This window comes from Porites lutea, chromosome 4 (assembly GCF_958299795.1).
Source record: "Porites lutea chromosome 4, jaPorLute2.1, whole genome shotgun sequence".
Lineage (NCBI taxonomy): Eukaryota > Metazoa > Cnidaria > Anthozoa > Scleractinia > Poritidae > Porites > Porites lutea.
In genome coordinates this window covers 47,444,444-47,466,049 of record NC_133204.1, presented here as the reverse complement: position 1 = coordinate 47,466,049, position 21,606 = coordinate 47,444,444, and the positions used below count along the sequence as shown (strand labels likewise).

Sequence of the window (21,606 nt, the reverse complement as noted above, 5' to 3'; positions counted from 1 at the left end):
ATGTATATGAAACGAAAATACACACCTGACCGCATCTGATCTGACTTGCATCAATCTACATTTTCGCACATCTTTACGTACAGACTGGGTGCAGAGGATAATTAGTTTTTAACTTCATAAATTCTTCATTTAATCAGTCACTGATAAATTGCGTGGGTTTGCGTCACATGAGTACCACGTTTTCGTTCAAAAGCGTGTGATTGTATACAAAGAGATCTCGTGACCATTTATTATGCATGAATAGCCAGCTTCAGGCTTAAATTGCGTGGGTTTGCGTCACATGAAGACCACGCTTTCGTTCAAAAGCGTGTGTTTGTAAACAAAGAGATCTCGTGACTATCTATTATGCATGACTAGCCAGCTTCAGGCTCACAAGAAGGGACGACACGAAAACATCTGGGAGCCAATCTGCCAAAACACGCCTAACACTCCCGACCTGCTCCTCAGTTACATTGAAAACAACTACTAACAAAAGTACTTCGTTTCTAGCGGCCTTTACTTCAAAGGGAATGGTCCTTGGGAACGAAATTGATAGTCAAAGCACAGTGCTGGGGTTTACAATACAATACAATGGACGTACAGCCTTGTTACAAGCGTCGTGCTACTGCCGTACCAAACTCAAGAATTCGACTTAAGCACGGCAGTAGCGCGACGATTGGTGCTACCGCTGTACCCCAAGCCGAACTCTATTCATACATTATAAATACACCAGAATACATTTAAAAGTTTGCTAAACTTTTTCTTTACTACTCTTTTGCGTTTTGGTTTCGGCAACAGCCGACTTCTATTCGACTGAATTAAATTCGACATCTGAAACCAAGTCGAGCTAGTGCTGCAGTCGAGCTACAGTTGAGCCAGCTTAGCACGGCAGTAGCACGACGTTTAAAACAGGCCTTAGCGATATGGATTAGTCTCAGTAAAAGAAAACTTCACCAGTTTATTTTCAGGTATGCCACTGCAAATAAAATAAGTAGAATATGTGACTAAAATAAATGAGACACTGTACAAAAGCTATTTACAATCAAACTCAGCAATACTATCAAAAAGTATCACAAAGTCGATTAAAGGGACGATTCGTAGGTACTATAAACAATTATATATTGGATGAGGTTTTTGTGATATCCGGAATAATCAAGGTCGAGGTAAGTGTTATCAGCGGAAACCGAAGGCTGAGGCTGATAACACTAACCGAGACCTTGATTATTCCGGATATCACAAAAACCGAATCTAATAATTGTTTTATTATACTTTATCTTCAAGTAATTTCTCAATTTCTTGCTGGGTCGATGAAGCGAATCGAGAAGCCATTCTTACTTCGCTGTCCGCGAACTTGACATTGTTGTCCGTGCACTTGACATTACTCTTGGAAATCATGCATTGCGCGCGCAACCTACAGATTAGAGCGGTTTTCACTTGACTGTCGTAAAACCAAAACCAAAGTAAATACACTAGCCAACCAAAGGGCGTAGTAAAACCAAAACCAAAACCAAAACCAATCCCTTCGACAGTCAAGTGAAAACCGCTCTATTCACTAATCTGTAGGTACAGATTAGTGAATAATCTGTAGGTTGCGCTGTTTCCCAGAATTAACCGTAGGCTTTTAGCCAATGAGAAGACAGATGGTGACTACAATGTATAACAATAAAAATAATTAGAACTGTCCTTTCCTCTCAAGGTATATGTTGTTCTCTTGATGAGATTAACTCATTCAAACACTCCAGGTTTGTTTCATGGTTTACTGACGAGTTTATAAACCGAACAGAGGATTTTATGCAATCTTTGCTCCATCAGGGTTCTTCAGGACCTAAAAGCTTAAAGTTCTTCATATATAGTGTGTCTACTCTAAAAACAAACCGAACGGCGCTTTCATTTACTTTTTACCAGTTTTTTACCCTTATTGGGGAGCAAGGGATGGCGCAGTGGCGAGAGCTCTCGCCTCCCACCAATGTGGCCCGGGTTCGTCTCCCGGCGTCGACGCCATATGTGGGTTGAGTTTGTTGTTGGTTCTCTCCCTTGCTCCGAGAGGTACTCCGTGTACTCCGGTTTTCCCCTCTCCTCAAAAACCAACACTTCCAAATTTCAATTCGATCTGGAACGCACGGACACGTTTAAACGAACGAGTTCATCTGAATTCCTAGTTGCTTCGAGGGTAAAAAAGCAATTTAATTTTTTTTGGCAGAAATGCCAGGTGCCATCACCATGCATAGTCTGGTATTTAGAGTGCAGATTTCTCAGTGTCATGCCACTCTCCAAAAACCATTTATCTACTAGGTATGTCAAGTCAGAGTCTACGGTTTCTCGGACTATCAAAGGATCCTTATCGACAAAGAATATCTGTCACCTGCGTAAGTCGATAGGTTGCTTCGTTTTATCTCGTAAACGAGATCTTTCATTGCTGCGGAGCGACCGTAGGGAGCGAGCAGCAACATAATCAGGATTTAAGGGAAATATATAAGGGGCGACGAATTCTCGAATTCATCACTTTTTACCACAATACATTGCATTTAACCACACTTTTTACCACAATGCATTGCATTTAACCAGAGTGCATTGCGCCACGAACAAGTCAAATGAAAACACAGGGAAGTTCGCATCGTTCGCTACCCAGGCGGAAGTTTCATGGAAAAGGAATTAAATTAAAGACTTTTCCCAAAACTACGTAATCCGTCTCTGTGGTGTAGTGGTGAGGTGTAGTCGCGTCGAGCCGATGGTGCCGGGTTCAAGTCCTACCGAACTCTTTTTTCCTTCTTTCTTTTTTTTTCCTGTTTTTTTGTGTTGTTGTTTTCTATAAATATATAGCTAAATAACTGTTACTTAATAAAGTGCAATAAACAGCAAGAAAAGTATCATGTTTCCAGAGAAAAGATAGTACACCCTATATTAAATATATGGATAAACAATCTGAATTTCTATCATTTCCTACAATTTACTGTGGGAAAACCAGAGTTCATAACCACTTGATCATTTTTTAAACAACGTTCCCACGAGTTCTTTATATAGACTGATAGTAATTATTCTAGTACTTTCCAACATGTAAATAGGACATTCAATGTCATTTTCGATTCTTTTAAGTCCCACTGCCTAACTAATGCCAGTATCAACAGAATGTGCCGCAGCATTACTATCTTTTAGATACCCTAGTAAATATGTTTAAATAGAACAGGGCCAAGTATGGATCCTTGGGGAATTCCAGCCGTTAAATCCTGCCCTGTCAAATGCGGAACGTTCCCAAGTTTTACCTGTTACCTTCGATTGGAAAGATAGCCTCCCGAGGATTTTTTTAGGAGGGGGTGCACTTGTCTCTTCCTCTACTTCAACACCAATAAACCACATAGTTTTTTTTGTTTTTTTTTTAGCAGAATACCAGTTGTATTAGAAAACCGCAGGTCATCTCGGGGGGGGGGGGGTGCGCACCCCCTGCACCCTCCCCCTAGATCCGCCCCAGCACGTTCACAAACACTAAGTCTTCATTTTAACGCCAGACGTTTGTAGTTGCGTGTGACAAAACGTTTTATGCAATTCCTGGGTACCGTATCACGGCCGTTGAGGCCAGAATATTGGCTCTGAAGCTCAGGGTTATGTCCCTGTTAGTATTTTAAGGGAGATTACAGTTGAATTTTGGGGGAATTGGGGTTCAACTGAGAATGAAAGGATTCAAAGAAGGATAGAAAAGGGTATTCACGCAAGTCGGTTAGTCCGCTCTGAATTGGCTCAGGGCCATCTTGTTGTGGTGGCGGACTGTCTGGTCTTTTATCTATCAATTATTCACTTCAAATTTTAATTTTTAACTACCCTTAAATCCAATATTTTCTCATTTTTCCATAAATTTTAACATTTGCCCTTCAAACTTTTACTGACTACAAATATTCTAACTTCACCAAAAAATTCTCAAAAACTCATCGTTCCAAGAACTTCAGAATGAGTGTTTATTTTTAAAATCGAATGACATTTTGACAAGATTATCAAGGAAAAGTACTCAAGTATAATACAAACAAGGCGTTTAACTGTAATCCGCCCTAAATACTGTTTATGAGCTTTTCTCCCTCGCTGTCGCACTTTCAGCCCTTCTTTGTGCCATTTGTCGCCATTTAAGCTGTCTTGAGTCGCTGTTTCAAGGCCATGTCGCTCAGTGTCGGGATTTTACCCTTGTGGATAGTACTATATAATATATACACACCCACATCGTGATTGGACTATCTTTTGTCCTACTTAATATCCCCTTTATTTCGAGTGTATTTACAAAGAAAAACAGATTCAAATGCTTCGGGAGCCCATAGGACTTGTACAATACAATCACATTCTGAAGTGAATTTAATTTTTGTTGTTGTTGTTGTTTTTGAAAGCGTTGACTTGGTGTTTCAGCTACCTTAAAAGCTCAAATAATAGAATTAATTTTTCTTCTAAACTGACTTACAAAAGATTTATGGATTCAAAAATGATTTGCATGGTTAGTTCTGATCGGTAAGCAAAGAACGGATAAACCACCCCATTATTAGTCCCGTTAGTGAGTCCATTGTAAGGCTTTGGGAAAAAAGCGAATCAGGTTTTCCCAATTAATGTTTTAACTATTTGCTGTCTTCTGCACAAGCTCTATGTGTTCTGGGTTCTCGGCTGTTTTGTCTAATTGGTTCTCGTTGACGTCGTTATTAATCTTCGTTTTAGTTAATGAGGTGTCGTCTTCTTTATTGCCATTTGGTTCTTCGCTCTTCAATCCAGGCTCCTCATCTACCATTTCTATCTGTTGTACTTCAATTTCTGGCGGTGAAATGTGCATGCAGCTACAAAACAGGAAATGTAGAAACAAAAGCACTTAGGTCATGACATTCTCAGTGTTCTTGCCTGGTAAACACAAATGATTATTATGTTATTAGAAAGAATGAAATTAAGTTTCCGAGCCAGTGATGCACTTTCAAAATAACACCAAAAACTCCCATAACTGCTATTCTTTAAACGAAAGGATTGACAGGGTGAAAAAACCTATCTGCCCCAAACTCCTTCTTCACTGGATTTAACAAGGTACTGAATTCCTGAAACTTCATTAAAGGAAATAACTTTTCCAGTATTTTGAAGAAGAAGATGAACCAAAACGCATGGTAACTCGTTTCCAAATCTTAGCACGAAAATAATCATGGCTTTTAAATTGAAGAAGGGTTAATATTAATTATCCAAAAAAACTCAAAATATTAAACTCCAGGTATTGTAAATTTAGCCAAGAAGTTTAAGATTGAAGCACAACTGAGCAACAGATATTAGTGTGATGAGAAAACGGCCGATGGAAAACAAGAAACAAAATTAAATTAAAAGTCACTTGACTTCGGCAAAGAGCTCTCAAACAGTACTATTAAACAAAGTAAAGACAAGCCAGGTTTCAAATGATCCCGCATGTACTGGAGAGGCTGCAATACTCCAGACATTTATTGAAACACTTAACGTCACATTACGCCCTCCCCAATGTTGATTCACAGCTAGTCACGTATCACCCATGGTTTGCAAATAATCGCCAATCTCAACATTGGGGAAGGAGAGAAGAAGTACCCACGGGGAAAAGCTGGATAAGTTGGTTGAAAAGGCGTGACATGAAAAAACCTCACTTTCAGTCTAGTTTTTCAACGAAATTTGAAGAGTATTTTAGCTATTACAGTAAAGAGCCATAATGGAAGTTGCTATCATAGAACAGGTTGACAGATGTTCTTTCATTCACCGCGCCGATCAGACTTCATGGTCTTCAATGAGACGAAACAATTACAACGACCTTGATTTTCATTACCTGATGATTACAAGTGGAAAAGTTTTCAAACCAGCGTTTAACAGAAATACCAAGCCATTGAAGCCGATGCCCAGCGTCGATTCGTATACATTGTTAAAAATCATTGCACCAATAAAATTTGAAAAGACATTCAGAATCCCGTAGACACAAAACAAGGAACCTGAATAAAAAAAAGAAACCAAGTTATTCGTTTGCACAATATTAACCAAACAGAAATATGGCAGCACAAAGCCCCACCAGCACACAATCTCTTTGGTATGGATAGTATTTCACGCATGCGCACGGTCATGACCGCTGTTTCGTCCTTGTATAGCTCCAGACGAAGGTGTGAATGAAAAAAGCCTTCTAGAGACACATTAGATATATGATCCTTTCAAGGTTGATGACAGATAAGGCCACAGTTAAATGACCTATTATGCAAATTAGCGCGTTGCTAAGGCAAACACACTGTTCACGACGCCATATTGAAAGCACGTCACGAAACGAGTTCAAACGAAGATTTTCGCATTTTCTCGCCACTTTCCGTGCTACAATCGAGTCAGTGTCACAACAAACATTAAAACAGTGGTTTACTCGTAAGAATTCAAGATGACGACGAAGAAAACAGCGCAGCACGACGAAAATTAAGGGCGGTTTTGCGACTGCGTTGGACCGCACTGAAAACAAAATGATGTAAAAAGATGAGGATTTAAAATACCGCGCTGAAACTTGCCAGGTTTTTTCACATCATGTTAAGGAAAAACGTCTTAAATTCCCGGCAATGAGGAAACATTTTGGAATTTTTGGCTGCGGCCTGAAATATAAGTCAGTTCCAATTTTATTTGTATTCCTAATGATCGAGGGAAAGCCAGAAATATGCAATTCCTGATTTTTTTGAACCTGTGATATAAATCAGAAATCACAACTAAGGTGTGACAATAATAGACACCTCGGATAGACCTGTGTAATTTTTATTTTGCAAAATTCTTTATTTTGTGAGAAATAAATTTTTCAAATGGAATAGTTTATAGCAGATCTAATACTAGTTAATTTCCTAATTTTTTTAAAAGTGCACTAAAAAGGTTGTAAATGTTTGAAAACTGAAACTAGTGTTATGGTCGGAGCCATTTTAAAAGCATAAGATTACTTGGGCGCAAAGCTTTTTCGACTAAACGAAGTTCAATATTACTTCAACAAAAGAGAAAAGATAGCTGCGTTAACTAATTATTTAATACATCCTTGCCCACTTTTCTTATTACTGGTAAATGAAATCTTAGTAAATATAAAAACACAATGCCTTGGACGTTTGACCGCGGTGGGGAGATAAAACGTTTATCGGGACTGACGAAACAAGTGCAAAAAGTGGTAACCAGTGAGTGTTTCATTTCTTGTATATCAGTTTTAATGATAGCCCCCAACTTAACCCTTGTCCACATCCTTCCTCCCGCTATAGAACATTTTCCCTCACGCGGCCAATTGCAACATCTATGCAAATTTATTGGAACAAAAGAAAGCGTTTGCATAAGAGAAGAATTCAACTCCAACAGGATTATTGGTAAATCTTGGAACACTAACATGACCGTCGTTTCTTTGTTTTGGAACACCAATATGGCCGCCATGACGTCATGTGAAAACGCTCTGTAGTTTGATGGATCTGTTCCCCACTATTCATCCATTGTACACATTACGTTGCCATGCAACAAAATAATCTATTACAACCTTCCATACTTGTTTAGCAACTCTGTGTCTCCCCATTTTTACATCAAAACTTAGCACTGTAGTTTTAAATCTCACGTGCTATTGCGATCTTACAGGCACATACCCTGTTCATCAGCTTCGACTGTCTTTGATGCAATTGCGGTCAAAATTGGACCGACAGCTCCACTGAGAAAACCCAACGCGGGTACTACAGAGTAAGACAAAAAATTGCAAAATTTAGAAATGAATTCATGACTGCGACTAGCTGACACAAATTAGAGGCCTGGGTGGACAAAATACAGTGATTTGTATCAAGTTGTCCTCACCAGTAAACTTGGTTTTACATAGGTTGCATATATACAGACTTCCGCTATTTCCTTTGCTTTAGGAGATGCTGCATACAAGTTTATTTGAATCCACTCACATCAAAAAATTTCACGACAGATGAAAACAAAACCCTGCCTACATACCAGTGAAAACCAACCATGTGCGGTCTGCAAACGCCAGGATTCCCATTTCAACCATCTGATTAATAATCGCGATAAGAGAAGTTGTTTTCTCGCTGAAACACATTCGGAACAACTTTACTCCCACTGCTCCTCCAAATCCCTGAAGGAACATCCTGTACGCCAGGAAGTAACCTACAAGCGTTGGACCAAAACACAGCGGACTTCTCATCACGAAAAGAGCTGGAACACCTCCAAGTCCTTGAACAGTTACGGTTAGAATAGCTCCCGCAACCGCCACCAGCAGCAGAGTTTTTCGTGCACCCCGTGGGCGTGGCTTCTTGAAGACGTTTACAAGAATCTTCAAATTTTTGAGATCAAAAAACTTGTGTTTGACATTCGCGGTTTGATTATGTAGTTCTGGCACCATGAATATGGCCCAGAGGCCGCTCGCCAATAGACAGGCAAGGACGAGCCATGTTGGGGCAATAAACCCGAACCTATCAATCCACAAACCACTAGTCAACTGACTGATGACTCCACCAGTGAAAACAAGCATCTGCATGATGGCTGAAAGCAAAACGAAACAATTAGTATTCTCTCTATACTTCTTTCTACACATGAAGTACGCCTATACAGGCCAGAAACATCCCTTCTTCTGGGTCCTTGCTCCCGGTCTTCCTCTGTTTACTGTCTCTTTCAAGCGCTATCCTGCGAATACAGCCGCCTTTCACTGTCGTAGCGGTGAACAACACCAAACGACTGTTTCCTCGCCCCATGTAAGGGAATCCAAGACAGTCTTGGATTCTGGATTCCATGCTATGGATTCTCGGTTCCAAGGTACTGGATTCCAGATTCAGTGGGACTTGGATACCAGATTCTTTCGTCAGTGGGATTCCTGATTCCTTGAGCTGTTTTCCGGGTTCCAAAGCCCAGGATTCTGGTATCCACTAGCAAGAATTTCTCCGATTCCGGGCTCCAGATTTCCTTACAAGGGGCGAGTTTTCGCAGGCTATTCGCCGTGCCTGCGATACCAACATCATGGTAACAGGCAAGAATGTAGCCTGCGAAAACATCCGTTTCTGCTCGCTCTTCTCCGCTGGGGACTTTTCGCGCGGAGGAACAAGTTCCTCCGTGCGAAACGTCCCCAGCGGCGAAGAGCTAGGAGAAACAGATTTTTTCGCAGGTTAGCAAGAATGAGAATAGTCAAAAAGGTTATCATGATCCCCTCTATATGATATCAGCTATGTTTGTTGGTGTGGTAATGCACTTATATATCTTAGGTCTCACCTAATCTGAAGGCTATTCCTGTCTTCTCAGTTGTCTTGGCGATATACGACATGACGGCTAACGAGAGAGTCGTCAAAAATCCCGAACTTCCGATCAGAGCTGAGCCCACAAACATCACATACAAAGGCAAATCGAGGTACATTACCACAAGCATCACTATAGTTCCCAAAACACCTCCAATTTCAGGTGCTATGAGGGCAGGTTTTGTCCGACCTGTCTTATCAGTCCAAGGACCCCAAAATGGTGCAACGATTAGTGACGGAATAGTCATAAAAAAGGTGTTCCCTAAGTCTATTTTTGTGGCTAGACTTTGCACCTGCGTAATGACAAAAAGATAACAAGAATGTCAAAGGTTAGGTTCAGTTTCTCAAATAAATAAAGTAAAATAAAAATTTGCATTCGATCGTTCAGTTGTTATTATCCACTTGGTATCTCTGTGCGCTAATGAACGCAGAACTTTCGAGAAGTAGCTTCCCGGTTAGTGGTCAGAGTACGACTTGAACTTCCTTAAGTAGTTTCAATTTGAAATAAGAGCACCAAGATTATTGGTGGAAAATTCTTTTGTTAAATTACAGATTACGGATGTGACGTGATTAAGGGCGGAGAAGTAAGGAAGCCCCATAGACCCTTATGTGCCGCCCTCAGATAGCTAAGTAAACTCAAAAAATTTAATCCGTCTTACTTCTTCCTCTAGTCGTTTTAAAGTCGCGTTTGCTCCAAAGACGTCTTCATGACACCCAGTACCTTCTTTTTCCATTATTAGCTCCTTATATGGAAACCCTTTCCTGTCACTGATGACACTGTACACATATTGCCGAAACAAAGGAAAGGCTGTTAAGAGGCCGTACGCATAAAATAGTATGACAGGCTCCACTGTTAGGAAGCTTCTCCAGCTTGGAAGTTTTTGTCGAGGCATCTTGTTATCGTAGAGTAATAAGACGACAACCGCACAATCTCTGGGAGAATTTCTCACTTGAAATAATCCTGAAACTAAATAAATCGAATCATTATTCATTCAAAATATTTCGAAGAGGAGAACCCGGGCAGTCGATCCCGGCTAACAACAATACCTCTCGCAGCCTGCTGATTTTCAATGGGAAAAATTCTGTGTCACTTCGATCCTGGCTACTATTACCTCTCGCTACCAACAGTCCCTAAAAGCTCAACCAAGCCAAATGTGACTATGTGAGTAAAGCGCCGAATTATGAGAACTTAAAGTGAGTGGAAGTGGGTAAGGAACAAAGCCAGCAATTTTTAACTTAGGTAGAGACGATTTGTCAAGTAGAGAATTTTATTGTACTTGTATTTTGTTTTGTTATACTCATATTTATTTAGATGCCCATATTGAGGTTAGTTGTTTGTTCCATTTCGTCTTGATCATGAGTTCTTTTAGTACGCAATTGACTCAATTTTCTTGGGGTTTTTTTTTTATTTATTTTGGGAAAATTTTGGGTATTTTTCTCTTAGTAAATTGTGAACCGCGTAAGAATAATTTTGTACGTACTGAGAAATGACGTTGACTTATGAGGACGTTTATAAATTGATTACGGGTCAAAACGAACGGAATTTTGGAAAATGGCAGGAGTTGATTCAGGAGCTAGCAAAATCTATAGGAAAGGTGCAACATCCTACTTTTCTAAGGGCGAGCAACATTCACTAACAAAAATTCTCAGGAGATTCAGGTGAAGATGTAAAACAGTTTCGGAGACAGCTTGATCAAACAGCAACCTTTTACAAATTTACAAATGTCCAAAAGGCTGAAGTTCTTCCGTTCTTGTTAACTGGCAACGCAAATGTTTGGTTCTCAGCATCGCCGCATTTGGCGGGCAAAACCTATGATCAACTCTGTAAAGCACTGGTGAGGCAATTTCTTTCAGAATCAGATATCTGGCTGTTAAGATAACAACTTCTAAATAAAAAGAAAACTGAAAATGAGAGCGTAGCACAGTTTGCATCCAAAACACGGCAACTGTTCGCGCTTAAGATCTACCAGTCGACAAAAGCCTACATTTCTCTATAAACGGCCTAAAACCTGAATTAAAAAACTACGTAGTTTTACAGCGACTAAAAGCACATTTTCGAAGCAGAGACGTGCCCAAAACTTAAGGAGGTAATACTCCTCGACGAAAAGCCTCTACACAGGACAGAGGAAATTTTATATTTAAGCGCGTTATCAAAATTAAGATCAACTGGTGAACTTGAAGTAGCTGCATATCTGAATGAGCAGTTTGCCACCGATAACACAGAAAACAGTTCAGAGACGTTTTTAGAAAAAGAAGAAATTATAAACAATTATTGGATGAGGTTTTTGTGATATCCGGAATAATCAAGGTCGAGGTAAGTGTTATCAGACGAAGCCGAAGGCTGAGGCTGATAACACTAACCGAGACCTTGATTATTCCGGATATCACAAAAACCTCATCCAATAATTGTTTATAATTAGACAAGAACTGCAGTCGCAAAATTTCTTTGGTCAACGTAAAGAAGAAAACAAAATTTGCTATTATTGTGGCAAAAACGGCCATATTTTACGATTTTGTCGAAAGCGCCAATACGATTTGGCTGGCACCCAACAATATGCCTATAGGCAATATTTAATCTAAACTCGATCTCCTTTGATCGGGACAAAGGAGAGGTCGAGAAAACCACTAAATCTTTTGCAATGTTAAAGGATAACGTTGCTAGTGTCAATGAATTAAATTTTACTTCAACTAAGGCTGTTGTTAATGACTCTCCTATGCAGGTGTGTCCACAACCAAAAATTAAGAAAACCCAAGCTGAATGGACTGCGCGTGGGTGTGTTGTCCCGAAGAGACCCACGAAAAACTCAAGTGAGAATGAAAAAACTAAAATTGCACAGAAATTTTGTCCGGTAAAACCAGCACAAGAACATTTAAAATGTAATAGCCAGGGAAGACAAAATAAAGTGGAGCAAAACAGCAATCACCAGTCAGTGAAAGGTCCTTCAGAGAACAGGATTTTATCGCTAAATTCAGTTGAAAATTCGAGTAAACGCAAGGCAGTGCAGACAAAAATAAATGCTATGGGTGTCACCGAGAATAAACATTTCTGAATCAGTTACATTTACAGCAGTATTCCCCGTGTTCGTGAAGAAATTGGTGACGTTAATATTTTGAAATTTGATGAAGAATTGGAAACGCCAAGGAGCGCTATTGTTGAAAACTATTCAAATGTTGTGCCCAAGAAAATTAAAAATTGTTCCACGATAAGGAAACCCTCACGACACAAACGGACTAGTGAAATCGAAACTGGAAATTTTAGTGGTTGGACAACTGAGAAAGAAAAGTCTGTAGTAATTCCTGAAGAGCTGGAGCAAATTAAAGTTTCAGATACTAGAGCCACAAGAGAGTGAAATTATCTTCGAAACAAATCATTTTGTTTTTGAGGAACCCAAAATTTCATGTTATCAAGTATAATCATATATAGAGTGTAAGAAAGTGGAACAGCCTGCATTGCGCATGAATATAATAAATGGTTTACAAAAGCTTCACTGCAACAGTCTCACTTATATCGATCCTGCCACTGAAAAGCTCTTGACGTTGTTCAGAGAGGCGTTAACAAGGAAATGCCACCCTACTCTTAAAAAACTCCTAAGAAACGGAAACCTCCTGATAAAATTTCTTTTATAATTCGTGGTTTGGGTTGAGACAATTATTATTATTATTACGTGCTTATGATAGATATATATATATGATGGAAAATTGTAACCTTGTGTTGAACTCAGTACGATCACCATTGCAGTATTCTGCTTGCAGAATTTAATATGTTTACTGAGATGGGAAACCGAGCGGAAAATAAATAAGCAAACAGAACTTAACATTAGAATTAAGAAAAGATTAAATAATGTAAAAGGTTGAGCCATATTAGTGTAATTTATTCCGATAGTTGTTAGGTAATCTTAAGCTCAGATAATTGTAAAATTGGCTGGTGTTCCTTCAAAGTGGACAAGAGAGAATAATCATGACTGAACCATTCCATTAAAACAAACAGCGACCTATATTGCCATGGTCACAATATGGACTTACACTTTGTACCAGTGTGAAGAAGAAAGTTGTGCAGAAACAATCTTCTATTCGAAAAACACTGGTGTTACTTGAAAACCGCAACATAAAAATGTTTCGACCAAGAAACCAAGAAATGACGACAGGAAACTTCGTTATTGCTATGGTCATCAACTCTAGTTTAACTACCTCCCTTGTACTTTGATAAACCACTACAGTTTGAGAATACGAGGACAAGATATCTCACCCATGTTGAATTGGCTAAAAACACTGGACCTCCTGATTCAAGTTACTGAAGAGTGCTACAATAACGTGCATGTGCAAATGATCTGTGGAAATGTCCCTGGCACAGTCTTCGGGAAACATTGTCTGGTTCTAACAAGTTTCTTCCCTCAATGACTAAAACTTTTCAAACTATTATCTTTTATTGTTACTGTTTTCGTTTGTTGTAGCGCTTACACTGCCTAAGTTCATTCTTATTTTTGTCGCCGGGAGGCGACACTTAGAAAGGAGGGGAAAATATGTTAGGGTACATTTTTGCTCAGTCTGCTTTATTGTACGCGCTTCTCTTCGTAATCATTAGTATTTATTCAGTTTATCCTATTTTATCGGTGTTGGGCATTTTAACTTTATTAAGGGATATATAATGTATAAATAAGTTTGTTTTTAGGTCGGTTCGGAAATCAAAAGTTCCACCGTATCTCAAATATCTTTTGTTAAGAGACAAAGGATGGTGTTTACAAGCTGTCAGAACAGCTGGACACACTTTAGATTCTACTAGCAAACCTTTGCCGGTCAGTTGAGTCTTTGGCTAAAGATTTTTGCACCGACCTCTTTGGTGTTGAAATCAATCAAAAAATAGAAGTTAGACGCACGGTTAATTGTAGGAAACATCATAAGATTAGTGTGGTTTCAGTCTTTCGCAGTTAAGTGTTTAAGAGGTTTCTGAAGTTTCTGAGGTTAAGAAACACCCCTTCGAGCTTATTTAAGAAACATATAGACAAGTTCGATATTAGACAGAAATGATAACTTCCCTTGGCAGATGTATTTAGCTCTGGAATGGGAAAATAAGCATTTTCTGTAAACGAAGTTCGTTTATTTAAAGCTGAAGATAGTTCTCACTTTCGCTTCCAAGCTTGAATCATAATCAGATTTCCTATATCTCATTAAAATCTTGTTGGGGCCACGCGACCTAACACCTCTTTAGTTCTTTGTTCTCAGTTGGGCTATTTTCAGCTAAATCTCACTTACTTTCCTACTTTCAAATTACGGTTTCTTTTGACAGAATCTGACGAAAATTTGGTTTCTTTCAAACCATCGTTATACCCTCTTGTATAGGAATTTGGCTATAGAGATATTTTCAGTTTCGCAATTTTTTCCCCACGCAGCTGAATTCAACCAAATTCGGTATCTTTTATGTTTCTACGACCTCCTAACACCTATTTTTACGCAGAAGAATACTATTGACCTTTCTTAGAAACTACTTAACTTAATAGTTTAGTGTAAATGCAACCACTTTGGAAGGTTAGTAAATCTTAGCAAATCTTGGACCTTAGAAGAACTAAGAAGCTCAGGAATAAACCGTTGTTCAACTCAACTTCCTGTGTACCTCTACTCTCTCAAAATCTGTACCCCTACAAAAAGATCTTTAAGGTCGCGTCATGGTTTTATGGCTTTTATTTCTTCTTAAACGAACTTTTTTAGAGGGTCATCCGTAAATTCCTAGCTACAGACTTGGCTGGCTTTAATCCTTTCAATTTCTTGTGAGGACTATAAATGTGTCTAGACCTCAACAATAAATCTGGAAGAACGTTAGTCACCTTAATTGGCGGAACCATCAAGTAATTTTTTTGGTGTCGCTATGCGTCACTGAATTACTACCAAAAACATGCCACCGATCGACGGGTTTTGCAAATAATGGAAATGGGCAAAAAAATTTATTTTTTCTTTATTATTATTTTTCGGCGTCCGCTTTCCACTGTCCACGGTCCACATCTTCCTTTTGCATGGTCCTAAATGAAGATCCCGGTAGTTTGTCTAGTCTATGAGAATGAAAACTGAACTTGTTTTTATTAGCCTAATCTGTGACCCTTGCATGCGCAATCGTATGTGTGGTGAACGACTGGCTTGGAGGCATTACATTTGTGAAGAATTGTAATGAAAGACCCCGCTCTCCTTCACATCCGGTCCACTCCGTAATTAATCGTTATTGGTAGCCATTAGCAAGAGATGCGAGGAGTGAAACAGTAGTTGCACAATGAGAAGGCATTCCAGTAAATTCTCAAGATTTGACCTAACTTCGATTAAGGATCTTTTTTAACATGCTCTTAAAGCCGAACTATTTAAAAGTTAAGTTAAGAATACTGTAGGTTTCGTGATGTGTTAGGATGGAAGCTCATGGAGGCTGAACCAGGCCAAGAAGATTATGCCGGTACAAACAAGCCTCACCTCAGACAGCAAATCTGAATCGATTTTAATGAGGTACATAAAAAAACATACTTAGAGGGAAGTTTAGTCTTGAAAGACCTAGGTAAAATCAAAGCACTGATTAACAGTCTCGCCGTCACCACAAACCAAAGAGATCATTAATATGATTACGCAACTGAAGTGTCCAATAACCTTTTTAGCTATGGACACATTCTTGGGGCACTATCACCCCGTTACAAGAGTACACCAATAGGATGATAAAAATGATTAAAAATTGCTGCACTTATTGACAATGTTCGATTCACGTTAGGCAAAAAACGTCTACCTACCTCTTATTCTGTGCCACACTCGACGAGTTATAATTTCGGCTCTTGTATTGCACTTTTCACTGTTTGACTTTTCTTTGTTTATTTTGTTTCATGTACGTCACGCACTCCGGAAACAAGCCCAGGCAAATATACATTTGTAGAAGAAAGCCAAAAGATGACCCGTAGGAAAATATGGCTTCTGGAAAATGAAAAGGACTCACTCCAAGGACTGCAATGGCAATAAACTCTCTCTCTCTCTTCATCGTTAAATGGTCAATTGCAAGTAGACTGCTTGCAGTCCGCCTTTTCTCTCAAAATCCGTCCAGTTCTTATCTCATCCAGCGCGATTGCAAACCACGATTTTATTATAATTACCTAGGGATTGAGACGTACGAAAGCCGAGAAGGGTCTTCCGACTTCCGACGTCCAACTTCCAACTTCCGACTTCTGACTTTCGACTTCCGACTTCCGACTTCCAACTTTCAACTTCCGACTTCAAGGGACTGGTTCACGATAATGCGCATGTGTGAGTTCTGACAGTAGCTGATTGTTTTTCAACCAATCGGAAGCGAGTTAGATGCACGCAAGTAAATTCACAAAATTCAAATAATTGATCGCGACGCGAGAGTATTTCCGGGCATTTGGTTTGATTTTATTTATCCCCATAATTCAAGTTTATTCTTCGCTACTCCTCAGATCTATGTTGCACCCGATAAGAATAAGATTTACAGCCCTGTCCTGCTTTGAAACAAACATTTACCAACGTGTATTTTTACGCTAGCAAAACAGTCACCGATCGGCAAACAAAATTTGTAAACAAACATCTTATTACTGTTTTCCCAGTTCGCCTTATATAAACCCAGAAATACCTACAAATAGCGCCTGACCGGTGACAAAAACACACAACGAGTATAAAGATTATCCTTAATTGAGCATAAATTTCTATTGCTTATCAGCAAATGAACAAATTCATTCGCGTTGCATCGGGTCAGTGTTCCGCAAAACAAATGTTATCGAGTGAAACACATAAAGAAACTAGATTATAAACAGAATCTTCAGGCAATAATTTATTTTCAAAGCATCAATTCTTAAACATATACGATCGTAAAGCAAAGATACAAAGAACAATTCAAGTGTACCAGATCGGTGAAGATCGCGCGGGCTGTTGCGGTATAACTACAGGTGGGAGTCAAAAATCAAATCAAAGTTGAACGAACTCATGCCTTTAACCACTTTCCAAGTGTCGTGTATTCTTTTCGTATGCCACACACTACTCCTAGAACCATACTAGATCGATATGCTAAGCTTCTCTATCTCCAGAGACTCTTGAGAACGTCCTGTTGCCGGACGGCCACGATGCTCTTCTGAACCTCCATGATCAAAACATTATTTTTTGCGTCTTCTTAAAACGTAACCAGTCAAACGACACAACCAAACGTTAATCACCACTACCGAAGTATAACTAGACAAGCCAAAGCGACGGATGTCCGAATAAAACCAAGGATTTTCAATGATTATACCGGTAATGGCGATTTCGAATTAAGTGTTGACCCGACAAATTTATTCTGAAGAGACAACCGGCGCGCACGCGCATTATCGTGAACCAGTCCCTTTCAGACATCCAACCTTCAGACTTCAGACTTCCGACTTGACAAAGCGTTCGAACTACGGATTTCTGATTTCTGACCGTTCAGACTCAATGCTGCATGGTTTGCTGCCGTGTAAGTTCTTCACGCAGAAATGTTTTGGTACGTTTTAGATTGATGTCTTAAGTGATACCTAGGTGAATCCAGTTATAGTTAAATGAAAGAGTTTAACAGACGTTTAAAATTTTTTATACAGGTTTTATTTACTAGCCATTTTAAACATGGTTTGCCTCTCGAACTGCGTTATGCCTGCTTAAACACCGGCCTTACAGAAAGATGAAGGTCTCGAAAGAGAGGACCTATATACGAGCTACTTCAATCAAGGTTTAACCAACGCTGAGGTAGTTGGTTTCCTTGTTCTACGTCATGGGATTGTTTGCTCTGTGCGAACATTAAAACGAATTCTTAAGTCTTTAGGGCTAAAACGAGCGGGGCATAACAATGAATCCCTCATAGAACACATCATGGGTCGTTGCTATTCTGGAAGAACTGGAGAATTCAGTCATGTGGCTCCTTCATCTGCCTTCATGGGATATCGTCAATTGACAAGGCGATTGAGACGTAACTATGATTTGAAAGTGAGAAGAGATACTGTGATTAGGTTTCGCGTGCAGTAACTTTCCAAAGAAAAACAAGAGACTGCTCGCAGTCTAATTGCAAGTTGCATACAATAGTTTTGAAATTACATAATCATGAACACCAGTTCCAATCTTCTAGTTACCCAGGCCGTGGCTGTTAAACAGTCCTAAGCCCTCCTCTAGTGAAAGAGTAAAATGTCTTTGTTTCACTTGCAAGAAACGTACTGTTCAAGGGAAATATTAAAACATGCCATTCTTTTGACGATACATGTAGACTACAGTTGACTCCCGATAACTCGAACCCTCGCTAACTCGAACCTCGCGCTAACTCGAACCAACGTCGATTTCCCCTGGATTTCCTTCTTACATTAGGGAGCTTAAGCAAAGACGTGTTTGAGCGACGCACGTCAACCTTCTCCCTTTTTGTATGCCTTGACGCTAACAAATTTGTATTGCTAAGTTTCTTTTCTCTTATAAAGACGATTTACCCGACCCGACAGTTTCAACCAAACCACTCCCCAGTGATGCAAAAAGTCCACTTCCGGTTGACGTCCGTCGCTCAAAAATGCTGTTGCTTAAGCTCCCTATAACTGTAATTTTACTCTCGGTAACTCGAACCCTCAATAAGTCGAACCTCCCGCTAACTCGAAGTAATTTTTCTTTCCTTTCAGTTCATTTCTATACAATTTTACCCTCGATAACTCGAACCATGTTGACAAGTCGGGAAAAGAACCGTGTTCTGAACACATTGAATTTATTTCAAAACAACCGAGTAAATTATTTGTCTTTACTTTTTTGTCACTCCAGTTCAAATTCAGTGTCCATTCCTGTATAATTTGTTGTTTAATTGCCTTTCCTTCCCATCCATTTGCTTATTTCCTTACTTCCAGTTATTTGCTTCAAACTCCCGATAACTCGAAATCCCGATAACTCGAACTTTTTTCGATTTCCCTTGAAGGTTCGAGTTATCGGGAGTCGACTGTACTTGAGAATGCAAAGGCAGTTGGTTTCTTCCCAAAATCGCTTTTCAAGAGAGAGTAGAGATGCCCATGCGGGGGGAGTGTGAACGCGCAAAACAGGATAAACATTTCGCGTCTCTCCCCAGTCTCTATCAGTTTTCACCCTGCTGGCTCCAGTTTTTTCGTTTGACTGCTCCCCGTTCTTGACCCACGCAAAAATGACGGCAGTTTTGAAGCCCAGTAGACTGCATGCGGGCTTTTTCTCTTTTCAAGCAGGGTAGTTCCTGTTTGTAAGGCAACATTAATTTGGACGAGAATACTTGATTCTAGCCTACGAACAGCAGACGCATTTTCGGAGGGAGAGAATCGACGACCGGAAATGCGTCTGCTGTTCGCAGGCTAACTTGATTCTTACATAAATTTCAAATTGCGCGCAATTCCACGGAATAAGAAGGGGAAACAAGTAAGCTATTCGGCTGATGGGAAACTGAATGTTTTTTTTAGCGTTCTCAAGCGATTTAACTTAAAGCATACTGAAGGTGGAGAACTGGAGAGAAGAAGTCTGAACAAAATTGGGAGATAAAACTGTAAAGTTAAAACGTTGAGTCTTGAACGCGAGAATTGTTTAAAAGTTAAATTAGCCGATGACACACGGTTCGATGTTCGGGAATACCTTATTGCTCAATCGGCGGCAATTGCTAGCTTGAAACAAGTAGTCAAAAGAAGCAACAGATTCTTACAGTTTGTTACAGATGTTACAGATTTTTGGTGACATTTACATATGACTTAGCCACTCACTCTACTCTACTCACGGATAATGGCCGCCCACTAGTAAGCGCTCGAACTCAACTATCTCACAGATAAGTAGTGGACTTTAAAACAGTCTTAGTTTTATCTAATGACCATCGAAAAAAAGATTAAAAAACCTCGAGTTTCCTTTTTGCGTACAGCTTGAGACTTGCAGTCTAAATGAAGAGAATTTTTCAGCCTGAACATAATAAGTCAAATTAGTAAGAGGGTTAGAATTTGTGGAATGGTCAGCGATTGTCAGAGAACACAACAAAACAATTAGCTGTCAAAAGACAGAATCAGAAAGTCTATCTATCACGGTCAGTAAATATTAAATGAGTGAAAAGCACTTGAGTTAATTAATTGGTGTGGAGAGTGCACACTATTGATAATTTTTTCCAGGGTTTGATAATGTATTAAACAAATGCCAAACAGACAACTCCGGAAAATGAGGCAGCAATTATTAAAAAAGGTTGTCGATAATGGAGTTTATTATATGGCTCGGGATTATAGAGCTAAACGAGTGTGGGCACGATAAGGCTACACAACAGTCTAACCCACTGGTTATATTGTTTTGCCAATTGATGGGTCTCACAACGGTTGATCCCTTTAGTGACGGCTCCTGTTCAGCAGGCTGTTTAAGGTGAAGATGGCTGCAGGATATTGGCTCTTATATTTTCTTTTTATGGACGACCACCTTATCTTGATACATAAAAACGCACAGAAGTATACAAGGACAAAATATTTCCAATTTTATACTCACAGTTGGTTAGTAGCGCATTTCATCACGTGTTTGTCGTCTTGTATAAATAGCGAAAACCATCATCATTAAACTCCCTTAATTGCTCTTCTTATCGATCGCTTACCGGGAGAGTCTTAAATATACTTTACAAATGGCTGCTCTAATTGATATGTCTAATGCATCAGATAATCGATAAGAGCATCTTGTTATTCTTTTCTGTACGCAAAGTAAACTAAGACAATAACAAAGTATCCATTCCTGATCAATAGTTGCACCTGTTGGATAATTTCTTCGTATTCCCAAAAAAGACTTCTACCCTATGGTTTTGCTTAGCCCACGTGACCAGAACAATTTGCATAGCGCGCAAATGAGCTCCATTTTGCCGCGCAAATGACTTTATATAGTATGGTAAATATTGCTGCCGAGCGGATCTTGTTTTTGCTGCATTCCTCATTGAAGTGAACGCTGAGTTGTTCCAAACAAAAGCTTGGTAAATATCAGAGTACGTCCCACGTAGAGTCAAAACAAAAATGTTAAGAAAAGGAATCAACAGGGGGCCTTTAAAACGCATGTTTGGCTTTTATTCTCTAGAAAAAAAAAACAAAAGGAGACAAAATGAGTTGAATTTTTTCGCGTTATCTTGCAGTATTAACTGTCAGAGCTTATCGCGTTATCTTCTAAAAATGGCAATACAACCCCTTGTGATTTTAAATACCGTGTTATACGCTGTTTATTTAGTTATGGCAGCGAGTATGAACTGTTGTCATTCCGCAGAGAAGGGCCGAGTGAAAACATTGAGTATTGCTTATGTCCTTACGACAAGAAATTTAAAACTAAGGTAGGTTTATATTTTTGCATGTTTTCATCTCCTGAGTATCCTAGCGTAGAGAGTTTGTGTTTTTTCAACTTTTGTCATGCAACTTATTTCAGTGCAACTGTTTCGGGTGAAAACCCT

At 39.4% G+C, this 21,606-nt stretch overlaps 1 protein-coding gene across 1 annotated transcript; it reads right to left on the bottom strand.

Moving 5' to 3' along the window:
• Positions 1 to 3,927: 3,927 nt before the first annotated feature.
• Positions 3,928 to 16,153, bottom strand: LOC140935976 (proton-coupled folate transporter-like). The gene is made up of 7 exons (XM_073385556.1): positions 15,959 to 16,153; positions 9,863 to 10,170; positions 9,181 to 9,496; positions 7,915 to 8,460; positions 7,569 to 7,652; positions 5,768 to 5,927; positions 3,928 to 4,778 (listed from the first exon to the last, which is right to left on the bottom strand). The coding sequence occupies exons 2-7, from the start codon at positions 10,094 to 10,096 to the stop codon at positions 4,562 to 4,564; spliced, it is 1,557 nt and encodes a 518-aa protein (XP_073241657.1). The 5' UTR covers positions 10,097 to 10,170; positions 15,959 to 16,153; the 3' UTR covers positions 3,928 to 4,561.
• Between the last annotated feature and the right edge of the window lie 5,453 nt (positions 16,154 to 21,606).